Source organism: Scyliorhinus canicula, chromosome 3 (genome assembly GCF_902713615.1).
Source record: "Scyliorhinus canicula chromosome 3, sScyCan1.1, whole genome shotgun sequence".
In the NCBI taxonomy this organism is placed as follows: Eukaryota; Metazoa; Chordata; class Chondrichthyes; order Carcharhiniformes; family Scyliorhinidae; genus Scyliorhinus; species Scyliorhinus canicula.
Genome location: NC_052148.1, coordinates 171,460,539 through 171,488,268, shown reverse-complemented (window position 1 = coordinate 171,488,268; position 27,730 = coordinate 171,460,539). Strand labels below are relative to the sequence as shown.

Genomic DNA, 27,730 nt, shown 5'->3' with positions numbered 1-27,730 from the left:
CTTTGCAGAGAGCTTCCCAGAATGTGAAATAAAAGCAACCATTATAATTCTGCACAAGCTTGAATGTTAATTTGGACATAACATGATTGGTCTGGAAAAAAGGGAGAGGAACAATGATTAGATCATAGTTTCAATGGAAAGCACCACGTCATAACAAGTCATGAGGTGCAGGAGACTGGAAAGAGTGTGACTGAAAGAGTTAAGTAGGCAAACAAGAGGGAAAGAAGATGCCAATGTAGCATTCAATCGATTGATTGATCTGTGTTTGCTTATGTTCGTCAGCTCTCTGATCTCTGTAACTGAACTTGATTGCTCAAGTCTGAGAGTGGAGCAAGAGAGTTAAGTACTGACACCACACAAAGTTCCATGAAGACCTAAGCCGAAGCAGACGCCATGCGCAGGAATCCCTGAAGGTACTGAGATAGTTTTAAAGTGCTGTGAATTAATCTGTTATTGATAAAGAATTGGTATCATCTCCAGTGTTCTTAGATAAATTAGACATCCAAGATTTCTGGCATCCATGGAAAATCAGTGAATACGTAAAAGCCAAGAAATCTGTGACAGGCCTTCAGCTTTGTCATAGCTGATTTTGATAGATGGACATCTTGGGGCGGGATTCTCTCAGCCCGGGGCCGGGCCGGAGAATTCCTGCGACCGGCGGGAACCCACCACGCCACCCCGACGCTGGCACGCGATTCTCCGGACAGCGGAGAATCGGCACCATCGGCGGCGGCGTGGTTGGAGCGGCACCGGTCGGGGGCCGCTCTACGCGGCCGGCCCGTCGATTCTCGGCCCATCGTGAAAACGCCGTGTCCTGCTGCCGCCGTCCACACCTGCTCTAAGCCGGTGGGAACTCAGCGTGGAAGGGTCGGGGGGGCGGCCCATGTTGGGGGGGGGGGGAACGGGGCGTCTGACCCCGGGGGCAGCCTCCGATGTGGCCTGGCCCGCGATTATGGCCCACCAGTCAGCGGGCCGACCTCTCTGGCTGCCGGCCTCCTTTCTTCTGTGTCGGCCCCTGTAGTCCTGCGCTATGTTGCGTCAAAGTTGGCGCGTTGAAGGAAGCCACTGCGCATGCGTGCGTTGGCGCCGGTATCACTGCGCATATGCACATTGGCGCCGGTGGCACTGCGCATGCCCGGATCCCACGGGGCCCAATTCACACCGGAATCAGCCAGTACCGTTGATCTTGAGGCCGTGTTGACGCCATCGAGAAACGCGACGGCGTTTCCAACGGCGTCAACACTTAGCCTCAGGATCACAGAATCCCGCCCCCTATTCTTATGTGAATGGCAACCACCTCCGTAAGAGGGGGGATTGAAGAGTGTCACTTGGGATCTCCTCCTCTACTGGTTTTCAGTCTCTACTGTCAGCAAGAAGACTGGAAGGAAGTAAGTATGCGCTTTGTGCAAGGGCTTTGAATCCTTGGCATGTTTCAGTCAGTTCAGGAAAATTGCATTGTTGGCCAGACTTTTGTGGAGCTGGGACACCTCCGGAGCCATTTAAAGATGGCAGGCACAACCTGCTTCCCAGATTTCTACCCATATTCCCAATATTGGCAATTGTTGCCAGAATGAGTTTAGATTGCGACTAGAGTGCCTGCACCCTGCACTCCTGACCTGATCAGCTCTATAGTGACGTGGGCAGCCCTAGGACCCTGCAATTTTCACAGACGCAGGCCAACTGCTTCATGACTCTTGGTTCATGGACCCTCAGAGCAGTCATGAACCATAATCTTGATTCTGGGAATCTTTTGAAAGGCAATTTCAAAATGTTTTACCCTTGCCTCCCAGCCACTCCCATAGTCCCTCATACGCTGCATGCCAAATCAATGAGCATTAGCCTTTAGTTTCACAAAGCTGTGTTTAATTTTCTGGGCAGAATACCGCAGTCAGACATGATTGAAAACTATCCCTAGGATCAGGGGCTGATTTAGCACAGGGGCTGGTTTAGCACAGTGGGCTAAACAGCTGGTTTGTAATGCAGGACAAGGAGTAAAGTTACCCTGGGTTCTCTTGGTTTAAACAATGTCCTCTCAAAGATGCACCCTTGAAATGAAATGTGAATATTGTTATGATGTTTACTTGAGTTTGGGGGTGGTATCTCTTGTAGTACTATATCTTCCATTTTTTCTAAATAGAAAGGCATGAAGAAAATTCCAACTGCTCATCAATCTGCTTTTCCTTTTTATATATTTACAGTACAGAAATGGGACACTGTTGTACTACAATAACATTAAATGAAAATTTTAACTGTGAATGAAATATGACAATATTGTATATATTTGATATTACTTAATTCTGGGGAAGAAGATTGTCAGAGGATACAGCAAGATATAAAAGTGGTTGGAGTCTATATCTTGGCGGAGGGAGCCACCCGTGCTAGCTGACGAAAGTCGGCCAGAGAATGGAGGTGAGGTGAGAGGAGGGCTGCGGACATTGGAGCCTGGTTAGCAGGTTTTGATGGGCCTACGAGGCGAGCGAGACGGGGGGGGGAGAGAAGGGATTGATGCTGGGAGATGTTTTTTCGAGAGGAAATGTAGGGGGGGGGGGGGGGTTTGGGAGGGGGGAAGGAGTTTTATGTTAATAATGGATAGGGGCGGGTCAGGCTCATGGGGCAGGGCCTGGTGGTATGATGATGGTGGCTAAGAAGGGGGGGAGGGAAATGAGAGACCCCCAGTTAGGATAGTCACGTGGAACGTGAGGGGGTTAGGAGGTCCGGTCAAGAGGTCAAGGGTGCTTGCGCATCTTAAAAGTTTAAAGCCAACGTAGCAATGCTGCAGGAGACTCACTTGAGGGTGAAGGACCAGGTGAGACTAAAAAGGGCTGGGTTAGCCAAGTGTTTCACTCTGGACCTGAAGGAAAGGCTCAAGGGGTAGCGGTAATGGTCAGCAAAAGACTACGCTTCCAGATGGAGAAGGTGGTGGCAGATCAGGGGGGTAGATATATTATTGTGACAGGGGCGCTGGAGGGGAGGTCAGTGGCGCTGGTAAGTGTAAACGGCCCCAATTGGGACAATGTGGGATTCGCAAAGAAGGTGTTTGGGGCCATCCCCGACTTGGACACAAACGATCTGATAGTTGGGGGGGGGGACTGGAACTTGGTGCAGGAGCCAAGGTTGGACAGGTCATGGCCACGCTCGCTGGTCCCTTCACGGGGGGGGGGGGGGGGGGGGGGGGGGGAGGGGGGGGGGGAGGGGGGGGGGGGGCGTTGGCTGAGCTGATGCTGGGAATGGGAGGGGTGTACCCTTGGAGGTTTCAGCACCCGAGGGAGCGGGAGTACTCGTTTCTCTCAGCAGTCCATAAGGTATACTCGCAGATTGACTTTTTCGTGGTGGGGAAGGCTTTGCTGGCTGGGGTTAAGGGGTCGGAATACTCGGCAATTGCAGTACCAGATCATGCAGGAGATTTAGGATGCAATTGGGAGGATGCAGTCGGGGAAGGTGGCAGGGCCGGGTGGGTTTCCGGTGGAATATTATAAAAAATTCAGGGATAAGTTGGCACCCCTGATGGTGGGGATGTTTGAAGAGGCGATAGGGAAGGGGGTGTTGCCACAAACCTTGGGGCAGGCTTCGATTTCCTTGTTGCTAAAAAAAAATAAGGATCCGACGGAGTATGGGTCGTATAGGCCCTTATCACTTCTGAATGTGGACGCAAAAGTATTGGCAAAGGTATTGGCGGGTAGGCTGGGGGAGTGCCTCCCGAAGGTGATAGGTGAAGATCAGACGGGGTTCATGAGAGGGAGGCATCTCTTTTTAAACATTAGAAGGGTATAAAACATCGTTATTGCACTGGCAGAGGGGAAGGAAACAGAGGTGGTTGTGGCATTGGATGCTGAGAGGCGTTTGACCGGGTAGAATAGGGGTGCTTGATGGCAGTTCTGGAGCGGTTTGGGATTGGACCAAGATTTGTGAACTGGGTAAAGCTACTATATAAGGAGCCGAGGGCGAGTGTCCGCACAAACAACATCAGCTCGAGATACTTTTCTCTCCACTGTGGGACTAGGCAGGGATGTACTATGTCCCCCCTGCTGTTTGCATTCGCGATTGAGCCATTGGCCATCGCATTAAGAAGTTCGGGGGTATAGAAAGGGATAGTGAGGGGGTGGGGGGGATAGAGCATAGGGTGTCCTTATATGCTGTTGACTTGCTGTTATACGTGTCAGAACCGAGTGTGTCGATAGGGGGAATATTGGAGCTACTTTGAGTGTTTGGGTCTTTCTCGGGGTACAAACTAAATCTAGACAAGAGTATTTTGTGGTGTCTCAGGCGGGGGTGGGGGCAGGGGTTGGGGGGCTGCCATTCCGTAGGGCAGGGACTCACTTTAGGTACCTGGGGTGCAGGTTGCCCGGGAGTGGGGGTGGGGGTGGGGGGGGGGGGGAGTGAAAGCTGATCTGGCAAGGTGGGATGGTCTCCCTCTGTCACTGGCGGGTCAGTTACAGGCGTTTAAAATTAACGTGTTGCTGCGATTTCTGTTTATTTTTCAATGCCTGCTGATTTTCCTGCCAAAGGCTTTTTTCAGAGAGATTGAGGGAAGGATTACGTCGTTCATATGGGGAGGGAAGGTGGCCATAGTTAGAAAGGTGCTGCTACAGAGGGGAAGGCGGGCAGGGGGTTTGGGTCTTCCGAACCTGATGTATTACCACTGGGCGGCGAATGTGGAGAAGGTGCGGAGCTGGGTCAGAGGGGTTGATTCCCAGTGGGTCAGAATGGAGGAGAGTTTGTGCAGGGGGTCGGGATTGAAAGCACTAGCAACAGCGGCGCTCCCGATAGCCCCGGGGAAATACTTAGGGAGTCCGGTAATAATAGCTCCATTGAGAATTTGGAGGCGGTTTCGCCAACACTTTGGGTTGGGGGAAGGGTCAAGGGAAATGCCGATTCGGGGGAACCACAGATTTGAGCCAGGGATGTGGGATGGAAATTTTCGGAAATGGGAGAAGAAGGGGATTAAGACACTAAAAGATTTGTTTCTTAGGGGTCGTTTTGCAGGATTGAAGAAGCTGGAAGCGAAGTACGGGCTGGAGCAGGGGGAAATGTTTAGATACATACAGGTTCGAGATTTTGCCAGAAAGGAGATACAGAGCTTCCTGGAGGAGCCGGCCTCCACATTGCTGGAGGAGGTGCTGACGACAGGGGGACTGGAGAAGGGGGTAGTGTCAGCGGTTTATGGAGCTATTTTGGAAGAGGAGGAGGCACCACTGGAAGGGATCAAAGCAAAGTGAGAGGAAGAGTTGGGAGACGATATGGAGGAGGGGTTCTGGTGTGAGGTGCACCGGAGAGTGAATGCCTCCACCTCGTGCGCGAGGTTGGGGCTGATACAGCTGAAGGTGGTATACAGAGCACACCTCACGAAGGCGAGGATGAGCTGATTCTTTGAAAGAGTAGAAGATGTGTATGAACGTTGCCAGGGGGGGGAGTGCCGCTAATCACGTTCATATGTTTTGGTCCTGTCCAAAGCTAGAGGATTACTGGAAGGAGGTTTTTAGGGTAATTTCTAAAGTGGTGCACGTGAAACTGAACCCGTCCATATTCAGGGTGTCGGTACCAGCCAGGGTTGGAAACGGGTGCGGAGGCAGATGTTGGAGCCTTCGCCTCGTTGATCGCCCGAAGGCGGATCCTGATGGATTGGAGAGCAGCCTCTCCACCCTGTGCCCTGGCGTGGTGGGGGGGACCTGTTTGGAATTCTTGACTCTTGAGAAGGTTAAGTTTGAACTGAGGGGAAGGATGGAAGGGTTCTACAATTCATGGGCATTATTCATTATGCACTTTCAAGAACTGGATAACATCGAACATTAGTTGGGGGGGGGTTGGGGGGAGGGGGGCGGTGTGTGTTAATGGTGACTATGGGTGATTCCTGATTCCTTTTTGTCATTTGTTTATGTGAACATGCGGGTGAATGTTTGGGGTTTGGTGGGAGGATGGGATCGTTATTATTGATATGGGGATTGACATATTTGTTACTGATTATTGTTTATTGTTGGTGGGTGTAAATTTGGAGAAAATGTGAAAAAGGAGGAGAATAAAAAATATTTTTAAAAAATGGTTGGAGTTTTGGGCGGAGAAATGGCAAGCGGAGTTTAATCCGGACAAGTGTGAGGTAATGCACTTTGGAAGGTCCAATGTATGTAGGAATTACACAATGAATGGTAGAATTCTTACAAGTACTGACAGGCAGAGAGATCTGGGCATGCATGTTCACCGATTATTGAAAGTGGCAACGCATGTGGATAGGGTAGTCAAGAAAGCATCTTGGGTGGGCCCTGTGTCTGTACTCTCCACGTAATTGTTAGATGTCCCTTCTTTGTGGAAATGGTTGACTCCAGATTGAGTGGGGTGGGAGGCCCCCAATTTGGATGGTCACCTTGAGCGTAATGGCCCAGTGAAAAGATCAAGGGTATCTGCGCATCTGAAAAGTTTGAGTGTTGATGTGGTGTTTCTGCAGGGGACCTATTTGCGGGTAAAAGACTAGGCCAAGTTGCGACTAGGCCAGGTTGCGGAAGGGATGGGTGAGGTCAAGTATTTCACTCGGGTTTCGATGGTAGAGCCTGTGGGGCAGCAATTTTGATCAATTAAAGGGTTCAATGTTCAGCTACTAGATCTTGGCGGATCCAAATGGTAAATATGTGTTTGTTAGTGAGTCCTTGATGGGCACCTTGGTGGTCCTGGATAACATTTATGTGCCAAATTGGAATGACAGGTTAATAGGTTAACATTTTTGTTAACAGGTTGCTGGCCTCCATTCCTGACTTGGACTCACATCAGCTGATCCTGGGAGGGATGTAAACTCTGTCCTGGAGTCGAGAATGGATCGATCTGGGCCCAAATCACTGGCTCTTTCAGGGATGGCAAAGGTGATATTGGCTTTTATGGAACAAATGGTGTGGGGCGGGGGGGGGGCAGTGCTCAAGGGGGGCATTTTATTGGGATGGGGAGAAGGCCAGTCGCCTTTCAGCTCATCAGCTGAGGCGTCCGGCTGCTGCCCGGGAGATTGTGTAGACAAAGGACTCGGGCGGTAGTTTCGTTTCAACACCATCTAAAGTCAATGCAGCTTTCAAAACATTTTATAAGGATTTCTATAGGTCAGAGTCCCTGGAGGAGTGTTCAGCCAGGGTGCCATTTTTAGATGGGTTGTCCTTTCCCTTGATGGAGAGAGAAAGGCAGAATAAGTTGGAATCTTCGTTGGGTCCTGAGCAAATTATGAAATGTATTGGGTTAATGGAGATGGGTAAGGCTCCCGGCCCCCATGAATTCCCACTGAGTTTTACATGAAGCTTGCAGGGAAGTTGATTCCATTAATATTGGGCAAGCTCAATGACTCCTTGTCCTGGCGTTTGTTGCCCATTACACTGGCACAGCCTCTATTGCCTGGTCTTGAGGAATGATAAGAGCCCTATGGAATGTAGGTCATGTCGTCCCATTCTGCTTTTAAATACAGACATTAAATTGCTCGCAAAGGTGCTGGCACTGGGGCTGGAGCTCTGCTATCCAGAAATGATCGAGGACGACCAGACAGGCTTTGTTAAGGGCCGGCAGTTGTCGGCCAATTTACGTCGGCTGTTGAATATTGTTCTTTCTCTCTCTCGTGTCCGAACCGGAGGTGATTGTGGACACAGAAAAAGCATTTGATAGGATGGAGTAGGGATATCTTTTAGAGATTCTTGGGGAGTTTGGTTTTGGGAAAAAGTTCCTTTGTTGGATTTGTTTACTGTATAGGGCCCCCACAACTGGCGTGTGTCTGCACTAATGTGTTGAGGTCGGGCATTTTCCATTGTACGAGGCAGGAGTGTCCGTTATCTCCGCTTCTGTTTGCTTTGGCAATTAAACCACTGGCCATAGTGTTAAGATAATCCAGTAAGTGGAAGGGGATAAGTAAGGGAGGGAGGAAGCATAGAGTGTCACTGTACACTAATGATTTGCTTTTTCATATTATGGACCTGGTTTCCTCTATGGATGAGATAATGAAACTATTTAGGAGTTTTGGCTCCTCTCTGGGTATAAGATGAATCTGGACAAGAGTAAATATTTTCCGGTCAACCCTCCCTGGGAGGGGAGCCGATCTGGGGTTGTTGTCTTTTCGCCTTGCCAGGCCTAGCTTTTGTTATCTGGGAATCCGAGTGGCCCAAGATTGGGCTTCACTCCATAAATTAAACTATACTAGTCTGGTTCATGGGGTCAAGACTGACTTACAGAAGTGGGATAACCTTCCTCTGTCCTTGGTGGGCAGGGTCCAGATCATTAAAATGAATGTGTTCTGAGGTTTTTGTTTCTTTTTCAGTGCCTCCCCACTTTTCTCCCCAAATAGATCTTTCTTAGAGTTAACAAGTTAGCGTCCTCAATTATTTGTGCGGGCAAGATCCCAAGAATCTGTAGGGCATTTCTCCAGAGGGATAGACAGTTGGGTGGGTTAGTTTTGCCCAATTTGTTATTTTGTTATTGGGCTGCTGACATTGAGAAAGTGCTAGGGTGGCTTAGGGATTCGGGTTCCATTTGGGGCAGATGGAGGCGAATCCTTGTAGGGGCTCTAGTTTGGATTCTTTAGCAACTGCCTCGCTTCCGTTCTCTTTGAATCCATCAGTGGTGTTCACCCTGAGAATCTGGAAACAGTTCAGACAGCATTTTAAATTTAGTTCCATGTCGTTGTTGGCCCCTATCTATAGTAATCATCGCTTTGTGCTGGTAAGCTTAGATTCAACATTTAGGACATGGGAGGGAAAGGGTGTGGAAAGGTTTGGGGGCTTGTTTGTGGAAGGAAGGTTTGCCAGTTTTGTGTAGCTGTCAGAAAAATTTCAGCTCCCTGCGACCAGTCTGTTCAGATTCTTCCAGATCTGTGACTTTTTGCGAAAGACTATTCCCTCTTTTTCCCTGGCACCACCGTCTTCTCTGTTGAATAGGATTCCATCTTTGACCTGGTCTGGTGGGGGAATATTTGGGGCATTTATGGTCAGACCATGCTAGCAGAGTCCACTCCATTGGATGACGTGAAGATAAAATGGGGTGAACTGGACCCTATTCTGGATGAGGAGGTTGGAGTGATGCTCTTTGTAGGGTCAACTCCACTTCCTCTGGTGCTCAGCTTAGATTGATCCAGTTCAAGGTGGTGCACAAGGCTCATCTGACCAAGGCGAGGATGGGTGTTTTCGGGGGTAGATGACAGGCGTGAGTAATGTTCTCGGGGGTCGACTAATCATACGCACATGTTCTATTCATGTCCCAGATTGTTAAGCTTTTGGGTCTCCTTTTTCAGCACCGTGTCAGAGGTTCTTAGCTATGAGCTGCAGCCACGCCCACTGGTGGCCATTTTCAGGGTATCGGATTCACCAGCGCTGCAGATGGGAGTGAAGGCCGATGTCCTCGCCTTTGCCTCATTGACAGCCTGGAGGAGAGTTCTGCTTGGGTGGAGATCATATACTTCGCCCACTGCCTCCAGTTCATGGAGTTTTTATATTTGGAGATTGGTCAAGTACACCGTTAGGGAGTCGGTAGAAGGGTTCTACCTAAGATGGCGGTCATTCATTTCCTTTTTCAAGGAGTGAGTCACCTTCAGTTGTTAAAGGATTTTTTGTTTTAGTTCTTGTGAGCTGTGGGGAGGCGGTTTGGGTGTGTTGATTGCTGATTGTATTCTTTATATTATATTGTTATGTTGTTTTGTTCTATTGAAAAAGCTTTTAATAAAAATATTGCAGATCTGAGTGCATCAACATTTTCACGAGAATTAGTGACGAACTCCACCCCCAACAGCACTTTTTAGTTGACCTGTACATTTCATTATTTATTATTTAGATGTATTATTTACAATTCAGTTGTAAAATAATTCTGGCAAAACGTTCGCGCATTCGCAGCAACACCCAATCCTGTTGATGAGGAGCAGTCACCACACAAGTGAAAACAACTGGAAAATGTTAAAGTCTGAAAGTATTTCAAACACATTGGCAAAAGCATATCGTAGGGCATTAGTTATTTGGATTCTTCGAACGCCATCTCCAAGTTTGCTGATGACATGACTGGAGTGGGTCTGATCTCAAACAACAATGGGTCAGAATACAGGAGGGAAATCGAGAACCTAGTGGCATAGAGTAGCGACAACAAACTCTCCTACAATGTCAGCAAAACTAAGGAGTTGATCATCGCCTTCAGGAAGCAAAGCACACCCCTGTCTGTATCAATGGTGTTGAGGTGAAGATGGTTGACAGCTTGAAATTCCTGAGTGTACATATCAACAACAATCTGTCCAGGTCCACCTACGTCGACGCTATGGCCAAGAAAACACAACCGCACCTGCATCTCCTCAGGAAACAAAGGAAATTCAGCATGCCCACATTGACTCTCACCAATTTTTACAGATGCACCATAGAAAGCATCCTATCTGGCTGCATCACAGCCTGGTCTGACAACTGCTTGGCCCAGACCGTAAGAAACTTCAGAGAGTCGTGAACACAGCCCAGTCCATCACACGAACCCGTCTCCCATCCATTTACTCTGTGTACACCTCCTGCTGCCTTGGAAAAGTGGGCAACATAATCAAAGACCCTCCCACCCTGGTTATTCTCTCTTCCAACCTCTTCCATTGGGCAGAAGATACATATGTTTGAGAACACCCACCAACAGATTCAAAAACACCTTATTTGCCGCTGTTACCAGACTCCTGAATGGCCCTACTGTGGACTGAACTGATCTCTCTACGCATCATCTTTTCTGTGTTCACACTATATTCCGTATGCTTCACCCTATGTCCATGTATTTACATTGTGTATCTATCATATGTCCTATGTTTCTCACGTATGGAACGATCTGCCTGGACTGTACACAGAACAATACTTTTGGCTGTACCTTGTTATACGTGACAATACATCTAAATCTAAATCACTTGTGCCTCTTGTATTTAATGCACTCTGTTCCCATCTGAATATTTGAAAGGAAATCACTGCATTGAAAACTATTCACTGCCCCCTAGTGTCCAGAAAGAAACAACCAACCATGACAGAAAATTCAGCCCAAGATTCCAATGTGCTTTTTTGTGCTGTTACCTTACTGACCAAAGTGCCAATTTTGTTATTTTCTGGTGATTTATGATAAAATAAATAACCTTTCAGTTGAAGAAAACTTTCAAATAATGATTAAACATATTTCTGGAATATACTAATTGAAACAATGGAAAATGTCCGAATAGGATATATCTAACATTTGAGAATCAACATTATTATCTGTGTACAGGGTTACTGGATTTACCTGAGGGAGACGGCTGCCCCTTCACGACACCATTTTTAGTTTTCTCCTCAAAATCCATCACCTCCTTGTAGATTAATTCTGTCAAAAACAGAAGTCAAGTCAATGGAGCATATTTATTTAGTAAATTTCATCAAATTTATTCCAGCAGTGATGATTTTTGGGGTCTTTTCTACAGAAATAATATTACCACAACAGCTTAGTGGACTAGACAGCCGGTTTGTGATCCAGAACAAGGCCAGCAGTGCGGGTTCAATTCCCGTACCAGCTGAGAATTCTGAATTCTCCCTCTGTGTACCCGAACAGGCGCCGGAATGTGGTAACTAAGGGCTTTTCACAGGAACTTCATTGCAGTGTTAATGTGAGCTTACTTGTGACAATAAAGATTATTTACATTTACCTTTACAAGCTGCATTCAGAGTGAACACGAACATCATCCAACTCCTGTAATGATCAATGTAATCATCTACACTATGAACAGGCACTCAGTACTCACATAAACCATTTTTACCTGTACCCTAGTCTTTCAATCACTTCGACATGCATACATCTCTTGGCAGGCAGTACCACATTATCTCTGAATATATGAATCAATGCATTCAATGTTGCTGCAAGGTACTACAGTGACCCAATGCAGACAATGGTTGTAAATCCTACTTGATTAGTAACTGCAAGCTAACTTGCAGCAAGGAAGATTCGAGGAAGAATTTCAAGAATGGAGAGTTGGGGGGTGGTGGTGAGCTGTGCTAAATTATGAGCCCCGGCTCTCTCCAATTAAGCAAGGGGTATGCTGTTTGGAGTCAAAAGATCCACTGAATGAGTTTTTACTCCAGTGAACTGAAGTTTAAAAATTACACTCCGTCATGCTACACAGAAAATTTGGGGTCATGACTGGTAGTTTTCCCGGTTTACCCCAGGAATTTCAGCCAGCATGTTCCAATACATTGAACAGGGCCTACATGTCTTCAAGATCCAGCATAGGTTCTGCTCTAGACCTACTGAAGGTCCTATCAAAGGAGAAAGCCAGTGCTTGCACTTTAAGCAAATTTCTCCTTTCTTAACTGGGTAAAAGATTCTATCCATTCTACTGAGCAAAATCCGATACTTAGCCACACCTTCTTGAAGTGGGCTGGTATGTGCCTCCTCCATGAGATGGTTGGTCCTATTCTGCCACGAAAGGCATGGGCTCCTGCCTCTAGTATACAAGGTATTCCATCCAAGGGATATGGGATTGGATTTACATGGGGAGGGCTCTGAATGACAGGCTGAAGCTCATCATCAATTCTGTGGAAATACACATTCACCCCGTGTTTGCTTGGGTCTCACCCCCACAACCCAAAGGTGTGCAAGGTAGATGAATTGGCCACGCTAAATTGGCCCTCAATTGGAAAAAATGAATTGGGTAATCTAATTTTTTTTTTATTCTGTGGAAATTCAACCCGATCTTTTTCTATCTATTCTCTGCTCCCCATGGGTGGCACGGTAGTAAAGTGGTTAGCACTGTTGCTTCACAGCACCAGGATCCCAGGTTCGCGCCCCGTCTTGGGTCACTGTCTGTGTGAGGTCTGCACGTTCTCCTCGTGTCTGCGTGGGTTTCCTCCGGGCGCTCCGGTTTCTGACTCTTTGGCAATCTCTTTGATGATATGCATAATCAATCATGTAAACACCAATGGATAAGACCTCCAACCAACAGGAGGCAGTAGAGAACAACCACGTGACACTGTTACCTCAGGGAGTCTGGAGATAGTCGTTGTAGTGGATAGTTCTTACATAACAGCAATTTATAGTTAGTAGATTTTGATAGTTTTCTTATAGTTATCTGACTCACGTTGTACTAGTCATGAACTTGACGCTCTCTAGTACAGAAATTCCATCCTGCCAAGCACCAGAACGTAACAATCTCAGCAACCCATTCTTATTTACTACATTCTGGTGCTTTGGGATAAATTCTATGTGGACATTATTTCACTAATAGTGACCAGTATCACCAAGTAACATAAAACATGTGCTGCTAACAAAAGTATCCTTTATTTCTTGCTGTATGTTTACAGATAGCGGCCGAAATCTTCCGTCCTCGTTCGCTGCTTGTATTTTACGGTGCCGCTGACAGTGAATGGTGTTGTGGCTGGAATGCTAAATTTTCTGATCTCACTTGCAATGGGTCTCACAATGGACGAGAGTCCAGTAAATATGACGCGGTAGATTTTTATCTTTCTGCTCAGACATAACACTGTTGATGCAGATTAATACTGACTGTTCGAGGAAGCACTGATTTTCAATTCAATTGATTTACACCTTGAAAGCCAGTTGACAATCTACCCATCATTTCTCACAATTTAGTGAAGATGGTGATGTTCATCATACTTGGAATTTTTTGTGTAGAATTATCAAAATATATATGATCATAATTGTAACCAGAGTCCTTGTTTCGCATTACCTTTCCATTCATCGATACTGTGCTCTCTCTCATCAAGCTGTTTATCATAAATCTGGGGAGGAGGCTACAAAACAAAGGGCACGTATATTACATAGCATGGCATAGAAATTTACATTTTAAACACCTCTCTTTCCGCAGTATGAGACAGAATTATCTACTGTTTTAAAATAATCCCCGCACTGCGTTATTAGTTATTGAAATTGCTGTTCCTGTGCGATCAATAGGTTAACTGTAAGTTAATATATGCCAATCTACAAAACACAGAGAAAATGACAAAACAGCTTCAAACAGCTAATGCAGCCCCAAAAGAGCTGATAGCTCAAAACACATCATACAACTGAAAATGTTTCATTTTGTCTCTGGGTTTTGTTTCTTCCTATCAGCAGTGTTATCTGTCACCGTGCTATGTATATAGAGTTTAGCGTGGCTTTCTCTGGCTTATTTTATTTACGGCTCATTGGTTTTCTATCCTGAGTTAGCTATAGATGTTACTGTTCTCACAAGCCACTAAGAGCTGCATATTTGGTTTTGGGTGCACAGCAGTCAGCCATTAGTGACAGTCTTCTGTCTTGTAAGGCATTGGTTTGCGCCATGGTGTTCAGCTCTGTGCTATGCTGTTTATCAGGAGCCCCACTTGGGAGCTGTATTGGCTGCAGCAGAAGACAGTGGTCTGAGAAGATGAACAATGTATTGGCTTTTGTTCCGTCTGGACCCTCTTCTTGGCCTGCTGAACCTTATTTCTGCTCACCTCTTCTAATGCCTTTCCAGACACACAGCCTCCAGAGGCCGTGGTTGTCAGTGACCTTCTCCCAGTTTTCAGTTATAATGTCTGCCATCTTCATATCTCACTTGCAGTAGAGGTCGTTACCCAGTGGCCCGTTCAGCATACAGAAGGTCTTTGGCTATACAGCCATCATCAATCCAATGAATATGGTTGTGATACTGTACACAATACGGCAAATGTGTTTTCACTACTGCTCTGTAACACTGACCCATAACCTCCTTACTTTTGCATTCAATTCCTTTCACAATATATAACATTCTATTCGTTTTTCTAATTATTTGCTGTAACTGCATGTATTAGCCTTTTGTGATTCATGCAATAAGACATCCAGATCCCTCTGCATCTCAGGGTTCTCCAATCTCTCACTATTTAGGTAATAAGCTTCTCTTTCATTCTTCCTCCCAAAAAGGACAAGTTGACATTTTCCCACATTATACTCCATTTGACAGATCTTTTTACACTCATTTACCGTAGCTAAATTTCCATATGTCCTCTTCACAACTTACTTTCTGACCTATTTTTGACTCATCAACAAATTTGACAACCATCCCATCCATCCAAGTAATTTATATAAATTGTAAACAAGTATGGTTCCAGCACTGATCCCTGTGGCACACCACTTCTTTCATCTTGCCAACTTGAAAAAGACACATTTATGCCTACTCTCTGCTTCCTGTGAGCCAGCCAATAGCCATGCCCATTTGTTATCCTCTATACCATGGGCTTTTATTTTACACAATAACCTTTGGTGTGGCACCTTATCACGTGCCTTCTGGAAATCTTAGTACAATACATCCACTAGTTCCTCTTTATCCACAGCACGTTACTTCCTCAAAAAACTTCAATAAGCTGGTTAAACATAATTTTCCTTTCACACAACTATGCTGACTCTGCCTGATTACTTTGAACCTATCCAGGTGCTCTGCTATAGCTCCTTTAATAATAGTTTCTAACATTATCCCTACGATAGATGTTGGGCGCGATTCTCCGCCCCCCACGATGGGTCGGAGAATAGCGGGAGGGGCTTCCCGACATTTTTCCCGACCTCCCGCTATTCTCCCCCCCCCCACGCCCGCCCCCAGACACGAATTGCTGTTCACCGTTTTTTTACGGCGAGCAGCGATTCTGCCCTAGCCGACGGGCCGATTTCCCAGGCCTTTACGGCCGTTTTCACGATTGGCAACACACTTGTTCTCACCATTCGTGAAAACGGCCGCAAAGTGCCGTTCTGGGTAACCATGGCACCGATTGGCACGGCTGCACCACGGCCGTGCCAAGGGTGCCATGGGCCCGCGATCGGTGGGCACCGTTCGCTGGCAGCGGGTCCGAACCCCGCGCACTCTTTGTTCCTCCGCTGCCCTGCTGGATCAGCTCCGCGGGACGGCTGAGGGGCATACCGGCCCGCGCATGCGTGGGTTTCACGCATATGCGTGATGACGTCATCCGCGCATGCGCGGGTTGGAGCCGTCCAATCCGCGCATGCATGGCTGACGTCATCGTGCGCGTCAGCCACCGTTAACTTTGGCGTGCGGGCTTAGCGAATTTCGCTAAGCCTGCGATGCCGAGGTTCACAGGGCCCCGCTGCTAGCCCCGACCGGGGAGCAGAATCGGGTCCCGGGAGGGGGCGCGGAGGCTGCCGGGAAACACGGCCGGTTTCACAGCAGTCTTCACGACTCTCCGCATTTGCGGAGAATCGCGCCCGTTATACCCAAACCAGTACAAGACTAGAAACCACCCAGTGCATGAAAATCAAGGCAAAACTAACTTTAACTACTGTTAGCATGTTACTTATTATACAGTGATCTGTCAAAAGGCAATGGCACATATTGGCCATGCCTCCTTGGTAAATATCAGCCTCCTTAGTCACACCTGCACTGTCTTTACCCGGCTGCTGTGCCCTGCTGGAACACCTGGGATTGAGACCCTGGGCGTATTTCTCCGACTCCCGCCCGGGGCTGGCGTAAATCCCGCCCCCGCCGTGGCCGGAATTCTCCGCCACCCGGGAATCGGCGGGGGCGGGAATCGTGCTGTGCTGGTCGGCGGACCCCCGCGGCGATTCTCCGCCGCCGCTGTCAGGCCTCTCCCGCCAACGTGGTTTAAACCACCTCTGGTGCCGGCGGGCTTGGCAGCGTGAGCGGGCCCCGGGGTCCTGGGGGGGGGGGCCACGGGGCGATCTGACCCCGGGGGGTGCCCCCACAGTGGCCTGGCCCGCGAACGGGGCCCACCGATTGGCGGGCGGGCGGGCCTGTGCCGTGGTGGCACTCTTTTTCTTCTGCCGCCACCACGGCCTCCACCATGGCGGAGGCAGAAGAGACCCCCTCCACCGCGCATGCGCCGGGGGGGTGACGTCAGCGGCCGCTGACGCTGCGGCGCATGCGTGGACTCATGCCGATCGGCGAAGGCCTTTCGGCTAGCCGTGGCGCCAGTCGGCGGGGCGCCAAAGGCCGTTCGCGTCTGTCGGCAGGGCACCAACCGCTCCGGCGCGGGCCTAGCCTCTAACGGTGCGGAGAAGTCCGCACTTTTAGGGAGGCCCGACGCCAGAGTGGTTCTCGCCACTCCGGTACGCCGGGACCCCCCACCCCGCCGGGTAGGGGAGAATCCCGGCCCCTGTGTATGCCACCTGACACCACTGACAGCCCTTTCCTGCTTTTGGTGCCATGCCCTATACTAGAGTTGCACTGAATGCAGTTCCTATGGTGCCAATAAAATGTGAATGATAAAAGGAAGCCACTACCCAGTGAATAAAAACTCTAACTTAGTTACTGCAATTCCTCCAGGAACAACTATTTTTCTTCGAGCCAGATGAATTAATCACTTTAGTAAGAGCAGCAAATGTGATTGTGTCCTCCCTTAACTGTTTAATTTGACAGCTGAATTGCACAAACACACAACACCATTAGGTTAGTGCTCACTTTCAAATTGTGCTTACAACAATTTTGGTAGTGTTGGGAAATGCAGCAATTATTGGATATTGGGAAGCCATGCCATGGGAAAGATGATAAAAGTAAATAATTCTGCAGTCACTTGATTGATGTATCTATGGACAGAAAATTGACTGAAACTACAGATGATGCCCAAGCTAGTCTACAAGGATTCGCAGGCATAATAGGTGGGGGAGGAGATGGATTTGCCTCTCACCAGCACTGTACTGTGCGTATAACAAGGAGTGGCAGGTATTTTTAGAGTAGATGGTATTGCCCTACAGCGGAAGTTCCTTTATAATGGGATAAATATGCCAGGGTATGCAGTGCTCAAATGCTTGGTGCTATAATGAGGGGAGCAGCCAGGTGAACTCGCGGGCATTGCGTGTTTGATGTTCTTCATCACCCCTCTCCCCCCACCCTCAGCCCCAAGAGAATAATGACTGTTCAAAAAAACACAAAGTAACTGCATGCCATTAAGATTCCTCTTGGCTTGTGCAGTTATATTGCTTTTACCACCCACTTTAAATGGGCAGATTGAATCCTTGGCTGAACATCCACTGGAACCTTAGAAACTTGTCTGATATGAATCAAATTCCCATTGTTTCTCCTCTTCTGAAGGCATTGACTCCTACTGAGATATGACTCCCAAACAACACTCAATTTGTCCAAGTGGCCAATTTTGCTGCAAGAGTTAAAAAAAAATTAATTTAGAGTACCCAATTCATTTTTTCCAATTAAGGGGCAATTTAGCACGGCCAATCTACCTACCCTGCACATCTTTGGGTTGTGGGGGTGAGACCCATGCAAACACGGGGAGAATGTGCAAACTCCACATGGACAGTGACCCAGAGCCGGGATCGAACCCGGGTCCTCGGCGCCATGAGGCAGTAGTGCTAACCACTGCGCCACTATGCTGCCTATTTTTCTGCAAGAGTTTAAACGATACTTGGGAGCATTCCAGGTGGGACATCAAACCCAGGTTGAGTTCCATCCTCACCTGACTTACGGGAGGAGAGCAGGGAAATGGGACTGACTGCATTGCTCTGCAGGGAGCTAGCATGGGTTCAATGGACCAAGTGGTCTCTTTATGTGCCACATGGCTCTAACTCTATGACTTTCACATGGGTGCATTGTACAGCAGGTTTCACTGGATAGTAATCAGGAATACAAACGAGGAAGCAGTCAGTACGTACTGCGATCAATTGTGATATCCCAACTGCAACTGAGTTTGGCTAACTCAGGCAGAAATTGACGCAGTTACTTTTTGACTGATTTTCAAAGTTAACGTTGGCGTTGAAGCTTTTGGGGATCGCTTGAAAGACTCGTTTTAATTTGATGTCCTACTTAACAAATTATCTTTCATTTTCTTAAATCAATATAATTGCTCCAAAAGCTCCACAGAAATAAAAGAGAGCAGTTGACAGTTTTTGAATACTGACGAACAGTGTATGGAGAGATTGATTCATCCGGCACTTGATTGAACGGCATAGTTCACCTTCAGACAATGTCTAGGCTAATCAAAAAGAACTCAGCAATCAAATCTTGGCCCTCGGTGAAAAGAAAAAATGCCTGGATTTGAGTATACTTTCAGAAACCAAGATGATGTTATAAAGCCAAAGAATGAAGCTCGGGTAGTTTATAAAGCCAGCTTATTTGTCATATTATTATACCTCTCTCTATTGTACGCTACCCTCATCCAGCTAGCCAATCTTTCTGTATTGTAATTCCATGCTTCTCATGATCGTTACTCAGCTGAGTTTATTTTAATGTTGCCAACATTATATTGCAGTTCAGGTTTATATTTCTTATTCTCACCACTTTTTCATAGAATCCCGACAGTGCAGAAGGAGTCCATTCAGCCCATTGAGTCTACACCAACCCTCTGAATACCAAGGACCACTCCTCCACCCTATTCCTGTAATCCAGTAACCCCACCTAACCTTTTGGACACGAAGGGGCAATTTAGCATGGCCAATCCACCTAACCTGCATATCTTTGGACTGTGGGAGGAAACCCACGCAGACACGGGGAGAACGTGCAAACTCCACACAGACAGTCACCCGAGGCTGGAATTAAACCCGGGACTCTAGAGCTGGGATTTAGTTCCAGTTCTTCAAGGCCAGAACCTGACCTTTTGATTCGGCACTTTACAGCCTTCTGTGCTCAACATTGAGTTCAGCAATGTCAGACAATAAACTCTGACCAGAAAATTTGTTTCTGCTTTTTTTATAAAACATGTAGCCCAGTGGTTAGCACTGCTGTCACAGCACCAGGGAGCCGGGTTCGATTCCGGCCTTGGCTGTTTGTGTTTTTTTTTAAATGTATTCTATTACAGACATGTATCAAAGCAAGTTACAACCCATAAACTGCCAGGGAAACATACTTCCCAGCAACCAACTATACAGTGTGGACAGATTTTTCACCCTGCTCCTCCGCCCCTCCTGCAACGAACAGCTCCTCAAACACGGTCACAAACTTCCACCACCAAAGGGTCCTGGTCCACCTCCTCCCCTACTATCCTGGCTAAGACCGTGAACACTCACGCCCAGAACCTTCCCAATTTTTCGCAACCACAAAACATGTAAATGTGATTCGCTGGCCCCTGCCCACACCTCTCACATTCATCTGCTACCCCCTGGGCGAACCCACTCATTCTCGCCTGAGTCATATGCACCCTGTGCACCACCTTAAACTGTATCAAACTCATCCTTGCACAGGAAGAGGTCCCGTTTACCCTACGGAGTGCCTCATTCCATACTCCCCAATTCATCTCCCCTCCCAACTCCCCTTCCCATTTCTCCTTGATCTTCACCACCCGCTCGCCTCCCTTCTCACCCAGCCACTTGTATATATCCCCAATTCATCCCTCCCCTTCCACATCTGGAAGCAGCAGTCTCTCCAGCACGTTGTATCCAGGCAACCTAGGGAGCCCCTCCAGACCTTTCGCGCAAAGTCCCTAGCCCACAGATACCTGAACTCGCTCCCCACGGCAGCTCTATCCTCTCCCTTAGCTCCTCCAGACTGCCGAACCCTTCCTCCAAATATAGATCCCTTACCTTGGCCAGCCCCACTTCCCTCCACCCTTCACCTTGCCAAGCCCCACTTCCCTCCACCCTTCACCTTGGCCAGCTCCACTTCTCTTCACCTGTCTGTGTGGAGTTTGCACTTTCTCCCCGTGCCTGCGTAGGTTTCACCCCCACAACCCAAAGATGTGCAGGATAAGTAGATTGGCCACGCTAAATTGCCCCTTAATTTGAAAAAGTAATTGGGTAATCTAAATTTAAAAAAAAAAAATGATGGACAAACACACACAGGGATCAACATGAGTTAGAAATGTATTTTCTAGGCAGCACGGTGGCACAGTGGGTTAGCACTGCTGCCTCATGGTGCCGAGGTCCCAGGTTCAATCCTGGCTCTGGGTCACTGTCCATGTGGAGTTTGCACATTCTCCTCATGTTTGTGTGGGTTTCACCCCCACAACCCAAAGATGTGCAGGGCAGGTGGGTTGGCCACGCTAAATGTCCCTTTAATTGGTCAAATTTATTTTTAAAAGAAATTTATTTTCCTCTACTGACATAAAGGGCAGAACTCCCTCAGTGGTGATGTGTGTGGGGGTGGTGGTGGTAGGGGAAACTGGTTTGGACTTTTCCTGGGTGGAAAGATGCTTTCTCTATCTCACTTTTCCTGTAATATCATGCAAATAAGGTATGATGGGCAAGCAGAAGGGTGGGCTGAGATCACTGCTGTGATTCTCTATCCTCTGCTCCTCTACCACCATATCCCCACATTGTGGACAGTATAGCAGAGGAAAGTCCAGCCCTCGCAGTGTCACTCAAGAGCCAATTGGATGCAGTGGTGAGCACAGAGGTTTATCTTTCTGGTTGATTCAGATAAGATGAGTCACATTCATTGGCTGTAATTATACTGTGATCTTAGAAATCACTTACCGTGATATGTACTGGAGTAAAAAACATCAGGACTTACCGCCTCAACTTCAGCTGGATCATACCAGACGTTAATGTATGGATGCTGTAAGGCTTCATCCACAGATATCCGTTTGGAAGGGTCAATTACCAACATCTTGGAAAGAAGATCTCTGGCTTGGCTGGCTGAAAAACACATTTCCCACTCTCAATCAATTTCCTATCCATGGACAATATTGCTCCCACCTCTATTTGCCTTCATTTTTGACTTGTAATGTAACCTCCGGTGTAAATCCTGGTCAAATGCCTAATGAAAATCTTTTAATATTTCATTAACTGATCATCCTCTATACAATGGTCCTAACTCTTCAATCAAAACCTCTACTACTTTTAGTACATTAGACAACAGTAAACCTCGGCCCTGCAGTGCTGAGCTTAATGTCGAGGAGTGAGTGTAAGTCAGCTTTGTCTTTGACCCTGCTGAGGTCAGGATGAGGTACCCAGTTACCACAGTGGTGTTGGGCATCCATACCATTACAGGTGCATCTTGGGAACCTGTAAGAACGTATGGTGGGGCAGCAGATATAGTAAAAGCAGCACTAAGCAGTTGGCAATGCTGCAATTGGCGCCATTGGCTATGAACGCTTAACCCCATGGCATCCTTTATAAAGGTGCTGTTAAAAGGTCAAGTGGACAGGATTTTGACTGGGGACCAGCTCAAGTCTCGGGCCTCCACTCACTGGTTGGGCCCTATTTGTACTACTCAAGCAACCTGTATGGGTGTGAACACTGGAACAGTTTACCCAGCTTTTCAACAACCAGAGGCCTCGTCCCAACATACATTCATCATAATGGCATTGAAATTTCCTTCTCTTACCCATGGCCACTTCAGTGTGAGAGGTTGGCTTAGGGGTGAACAGAGGATCCATCCTAACCAGACCCCCCAAATAACTTGAGGTTTGGGCTGGACATGTTGTATATTCGGATCCTGCCTGATTGCCATGGGGCTGGGCCACACTACTAACTGACTAACAACACTGTTAGCCCACTGGGAATTAGGTAGTTGGCTTTCCATTCACAAAAACATCCTGAGTCTCTGTAATCATCTTACACTTTGATGAAGGGTGACCCCATGTTTTATAGTTACAGCTGCTGGTGGCTGAGTACATTGCTTTTTCAAAAATTAATTTTTACAGGATGTGGCATTCGCTGGCTAGGTCAGCATTTGTTGCCCATCCCACTTGCCCTTGAGATGGTGGTGGTGAGCTCCCGTCTTTAACTGCTGAAGTCTATGTGGTGTTGGTATACCCACTGAAGGAGTTCCAGGATTTTGACCCAGCGACAGTGAGGGAACAGCGATATATCTCCACATCAAGGCAGCGAGTGACTTGGAGGGGAACTTCCAGGTGCTGGTTTTCTCAGGTATCTGCTGCCCTTGTCCTTCTAGATGGTAGTGGTCATGGGTTTGGAAGGTGCTGTCTAAGGAGCCTTGATGACTTCTAGTCTTTTCCCAAGATTGTGGGGATTTGTCAAACAAGTTAAAAATAAATATTAAAAAGTGGTGTCCACTAAGAAAGGTTAGGACCAGGTTTTTATAATGAAGTTACCAAGTGACTACCATGAGTGCAAATTTTCAAACATGTAGCTTTGGGTTTTTACTGAGTTTCAGTTCAGATATTTAGAGATTCCATTCATGCATTTCTTTGGTTTATTCAGCCAAATTGTCCTGACAAATGAATAACGACTGATACTTACTCCTGTGACTTACCTTTTAATTTATTGTGTTCCGAGTCTGCTGGGAAGAGACAATCTGGGAAGAGCTTGGGGAAAGTGTGTCCTGTATACTTGGGCCTATTCTCCACATAGTTACGAACAGTGGGCTGCAATTTCTTCATGAAATCTGGGGAAGGCGTTCCCAACTGCTCAATAACCTTATTCCATTGATCAATATCTGAATTGAAGAAGTTTAGGAAAATCTCCTACTGTTATCAGAGGATAAGCTACACTTAAAAGCGAAGGAGATGAACAAAAACAAATAAAGCCAACACTCTAAATGTATTAAAATACCCTGTGATATTTACATTCTTGACAAATTTAGTCCTCCTACAGGTATTTATACAGACAATTCACTTTTAGACATATATTTGCATCCTTAAAGTCATACATGTCTGTGATGTTCCTCGTGTAGTCCTCCAAGTTGGTCAAAAGTCCTAGTGCTGACAAAGAACATCAAGCTATGTATTTGAAACAAAGCTAGTTTATTTTACACTACTTTAAATGATTCGCACACTTTACTAAATAACATCTAATAAAAGAACAGTACTAAATCTATGCTACAGAAATCTATAATATCTCTAATACAACTAATACTCTATCTCAACCTTTAACTAACCTTCTCTAACACCTTCTTCAACTTTCTCCCCGAACTCCAGGAGGCACAGTCGTTTATATGACTACTCTGTGGTGCCATCTAGTGTTGAGATACATGAACATCATCTTGTTAACCTTTTACACTCCTTACATTATACATATCATTACAATGTCAAGCAGATTGGGCATAGAATTATTCACTCTGATTCCATAAACATTTTTCAGCTATTGTGATTATAAAAAATACACAAACATTAATTAACAGGAAATGTTTCATAAGAATTTGCAACACATTTTATATCTTGATGAGTTTACAATGACGTCCCTCTTTTGGGATGTGCATCTCGATAGTCAGTTTCCACAGGTTGCATTCTAAACCACTGAGCATTGTACGCTCAACTTCCCACACTCTCCAATAAGGTGAGCTTTGAGCACTGAATCCTATGGTCTTTTTAAGCAGCTGCATTACTGAGGCAAACATTTCCCAGAGTAAGAATGTAGGATATTCAATGTTTTTTTTAACTTTTATGATACGTTTTATGGCACTTTTGTTTCTAAAAAAGGATTTGTCCTACAGTTAAAATGGATTTACAATTCATTTGTCATCACTTGTGATGGATATTGGGACAGAAGTCAATACATATGCAATTGCAGGATTCTTCATCCCATCGCACCCGTTTCCTGGTGTGCATTCCCCCGACGGCAGTGGGATCCTCCGTCAAGCCAGCGGCTCCACGCCCTCGGGAAATCCCCGGGCTTGAGTGTGCTGTCGACGAAACAGAGGATCCCGCTGACGGAGAATCCAGGGGGCGATTCACCGCACTCACGACGGTGCGGAGAATAGCGGGGGTCGTAAATTTTTACGGCCACGCTGGTCTGACGCCCTCCCGCTATTCTCCCCCCCCCCCCCCCACGCCCGCCTCCCGACACGAATCGCTGCCCGCCGTTTTTTTACGGCGCGCAGCGATTCTCAGCTGGCCGATGGGCCAAATTCCAAGCCCTTTACGACCGTTTTTAGGAACGTCAAACACACCTGGTCTGACCGTTCGTAAAAACGGCCGTAAAGTTGCGATCTGGGGAACCATGGCACCGATTGGCACGGCAGTACCACGGCCGTGCCAAGGGTGCCATGGGCCTGCGATCGGTGCCCACCGATCGCGGGCAGCGGGTACTTACCCCGCGCACTCTTTATCCTTCCGCCGCCCCGCTGTATCCATTCGCGGGTTTCACGCAAATGCGCGATGACATCATCCGCGCATGCGCGGGTTGGAGTCTTCCAATCCGCGCATGCGCGGCTGACGTCATGTGACGCGTCAGCCGTCGCAAACTCTGGCAAGTGGGCTTAACGAAATTCGTTAGACCCGTGATGCCGGAGTTCACGGCCGCGGCATGCTAGCCCCGACCGGGGACCAGAATCGGTTCCTGGTCGGGGGGGGCGGAGGCTGGCGTCAAACCCGCCCGTTTTTGACACCAGCCTCACGATTTCTCCCGGGTTCGGAGAATCACGCCCCCAGTGCGTTTTGGAATCCATTGTACTGCAAATGTTTTTTTCAAACAAAAATGAAAAAACTATCTACTCCAGTATCCCTGGCAGCTACATGGTGGGAAACAAACCTAGTTTGTGAGACTTTTCCCAATTTAATTGTGTGACAACATATGAGAGGCATTTTCATGTACTCTACCCAGTCATCTTTACAATCAAGATATGCACACTTTGGTCTTCTCAGCTATGTTGTTAAAACATGCATTTGTGTAGCAACTTTAATGCAGATAAACACCTCAAGAGGTGCAGTCAGAAATAAATCAATACCGGATACAAAAGACAATATTAGCAGGCCTGATCAAAAGCTTGGTTCAAGGTGTGGGAACTGGTGGGGGGTGAGGGTGGAATGCGGGCATTCTAGAGGATGGGACCTAATTAGTTGGCCACCAATGATGAGTGAAAGGAAGGCGATGATAAACAAGATGCCCGGGATTGGGTGGAGAATTTGGGGATGGGATAGTAGAGCTGGAAGAAGTAGCACAGACAGGGAGAGTGAGACCAAGAAAGGATTGAAACATATTGAAATAGAATATAGTCCACGCTTCATCCCCCTAATGTTAAATGCATAATATAGAATTAAGCTTCTTCTCCTATGTGATTGTTTATAATGCCACAAAATGCTATTAAGAAGGTGTAAATTAACTTTTGAGGCATGTGAGGAGAGGATATGAAACAGGTGTTTTGTGGATCAGTCGCCCTTTATGCACTCCAGGTTTGTTTTTCATTAACTTAAATGGAAAAGAAAATTGGCCAGGATGTGTATATTGGTGACCAATCTATAATCATCTATTTCTCGCCCCCGCTGAAAATTAAACTTGGCCCCTAGGTAAATACATAAAGCCATTTGATACAGAGAGCTGGTGTGGTTATCACAAGAACAGCAACCTGTGTTTGCTTGAAGTAAATTGAAAATAAATTTTGAAGTGAAGGTGTAAACAATCTGCTAAAAACCTTCCACAATACTTGACAACATTACCAAAATACACCAACTGATCTTTGTCTAGAAGGAAGCAATCCAATTTCACACGATCAAAATTGATGACTAAAGCTGCCCTTGATCAGAATACCATTCACTTCATGAAAAACGCATTTGTCAAACTTCTCTGTTTACTTGAAAGCCCAGCAAGCAATAATATAATTCATATTAAAATGTATAAACATACCTTGTTTGCATAACTTGGGACAGTAATAAAGTTTGCAGAAACTATTTTTATGAATATAATGCCCTTTCAACAAAGATGTGGTACACAGAGGGTGTTAGTTATTTTAATTATTAGAATTATGCTTATCAAACTCATTATTGTATGAGAGATTGTGTCTCTGGCTCAAGGTGCTGACTTCACCATTTCATCATGTGTGGAATTCCTAACAATCAGACCAAAATGATTTCCCTTAAAAATGACTGATGCAGGTATCAAAATGGAGCTGCTGTGGTTTCATTTGGAATGCATGCAATAAATAAGCTTAATGCCAGTAGCATTTATACTGTGTCATAACTTTCTGGCCATTGTAATCAGTAGATGTTTGTCACTCAGGTAAACTGATGAGCACTGATATATGGTGAGGAAGTGATTATAACAACAGTTAGGTACATAACATGTGGGGAATGGATAATAGATGCAGCAATGGTATTGACTGAAGTTTGTCCATCAGAGTAGCTGTCGTCTTGATTGATCTTCAGGGTGGTTGCAATAGCTATTTAATGTACCTGAGGACATCGGAACAGAAATAGGTTACCCAGTCCCTTGAGCCTGTGAGAATTCTTCGATCTAATTTGCTGATCAGCCTGCCTGTTGCTTGCCTTGTTCACGAACATCACATGTCGAGGTCACTAAATTCAAACTGACTTCAGAAAAATTCTGCACTTTACAGCTTGTTAAAGCTTAAGTGAGCAGTTTTTCTTCTGGTGAATGGTGAGTAGCATACTCAGCAAAACCTGAACCAATAATTAAGTCAGCATCTGTTGCTATTTGTGGCAGACGTCCACACTTTTACCATTTCCTCTGTGAAGGAGTGTTTCCTAATTTATCTCCTGAATGGCTTGGCTCTAATTTTATGTCTACGTTTCTTACTCTATCATTGGTCATTGACATCAGGAAGCAAAGTATCGTGCATACCACTGTCAGCATCAACAGGGCCAAGGTGGAGATGGTTAGCAGTTTCAAATTCCTAAATGTGCACATCTCCAACAATCTGTCCTGGTCCACCCATGTTGGAGCCATGAAAGCACAACAGCATCCATTCTTTCTCAGGAGACTAAGGAAATTCGGCATGTCCACATTGAATCTTAGCAGTTTTTACAGATGCACCATGCAAAGCATCCTAACTGGTTGCATCACAGCCTGGTATGGAAACTGCTCGGTTCAAGACCTAAGTAAGAAACTTCAGAGAGTTGCGAACACAGCCCAGTCCATCACACGAACCCGCCTCCCATCTACACCTGTCTACACCTCCGGCTGCCTTGGGAAAGTGGGCAGCATAATCAAAGTCTCCTCTCATCCAGTTTATTCACACTAACAACTTCTTCCATTG

The 27,730-nt window shown here is 46.6% G+C and overlaps 1 protein-coding gene and 1 long non-coding RNA gene across 8 annotated transcripts in view; one reads left to right on the top strand and one right to left on the bottom strand.

Annotated features, from left to right (window-relative positions):
- Positions 1 to 27,730, bottom strand: part of mapk10 (mitogen-activated protein kinase 10) — a 307,215-nt gene that overhangs the window by 13,606 nt on the left and 265,879 nt on the right. For all 7 annotated transcript variants that reach the window (XM_038791761.1, XM_038791759.1, XM_038791760.1 and 4 more), the window contains 4 exons: positions 23,054 to 23,236; positions 21,347 to 21,471; positions 13,655 to 13,718; positions 11,221 to 11,298 (listed from right to left, as the gene is read on the bottom strand). In XM_038791761.1, the coding sequence (XP_038647689.1) occupies positions 11,221 to 11,298; positions 13,655 to 13,718; positions 21,347 to 21,471; positions 23,054 to 23,236 (450 nt within the window). The remainder of the gene's footprint in view (positions 1 to 11,220; positions 11,299 to 13,654; positions 13,719 to 21,346; positions 21,472 to 23,053; positions 23,237 to 27,730) is intronic.
- Positions 341 to 9,924, top strand: LOC119963124. Its single transcript, XR_005460035.1, has 3 exons — positions 341 to 413; positions 6,720 to 6,845; positions 9,775 to 9,924. It is a non-coding gene; the product is annotated as an uncharacterized LOC119963124 (long non-coding RNA).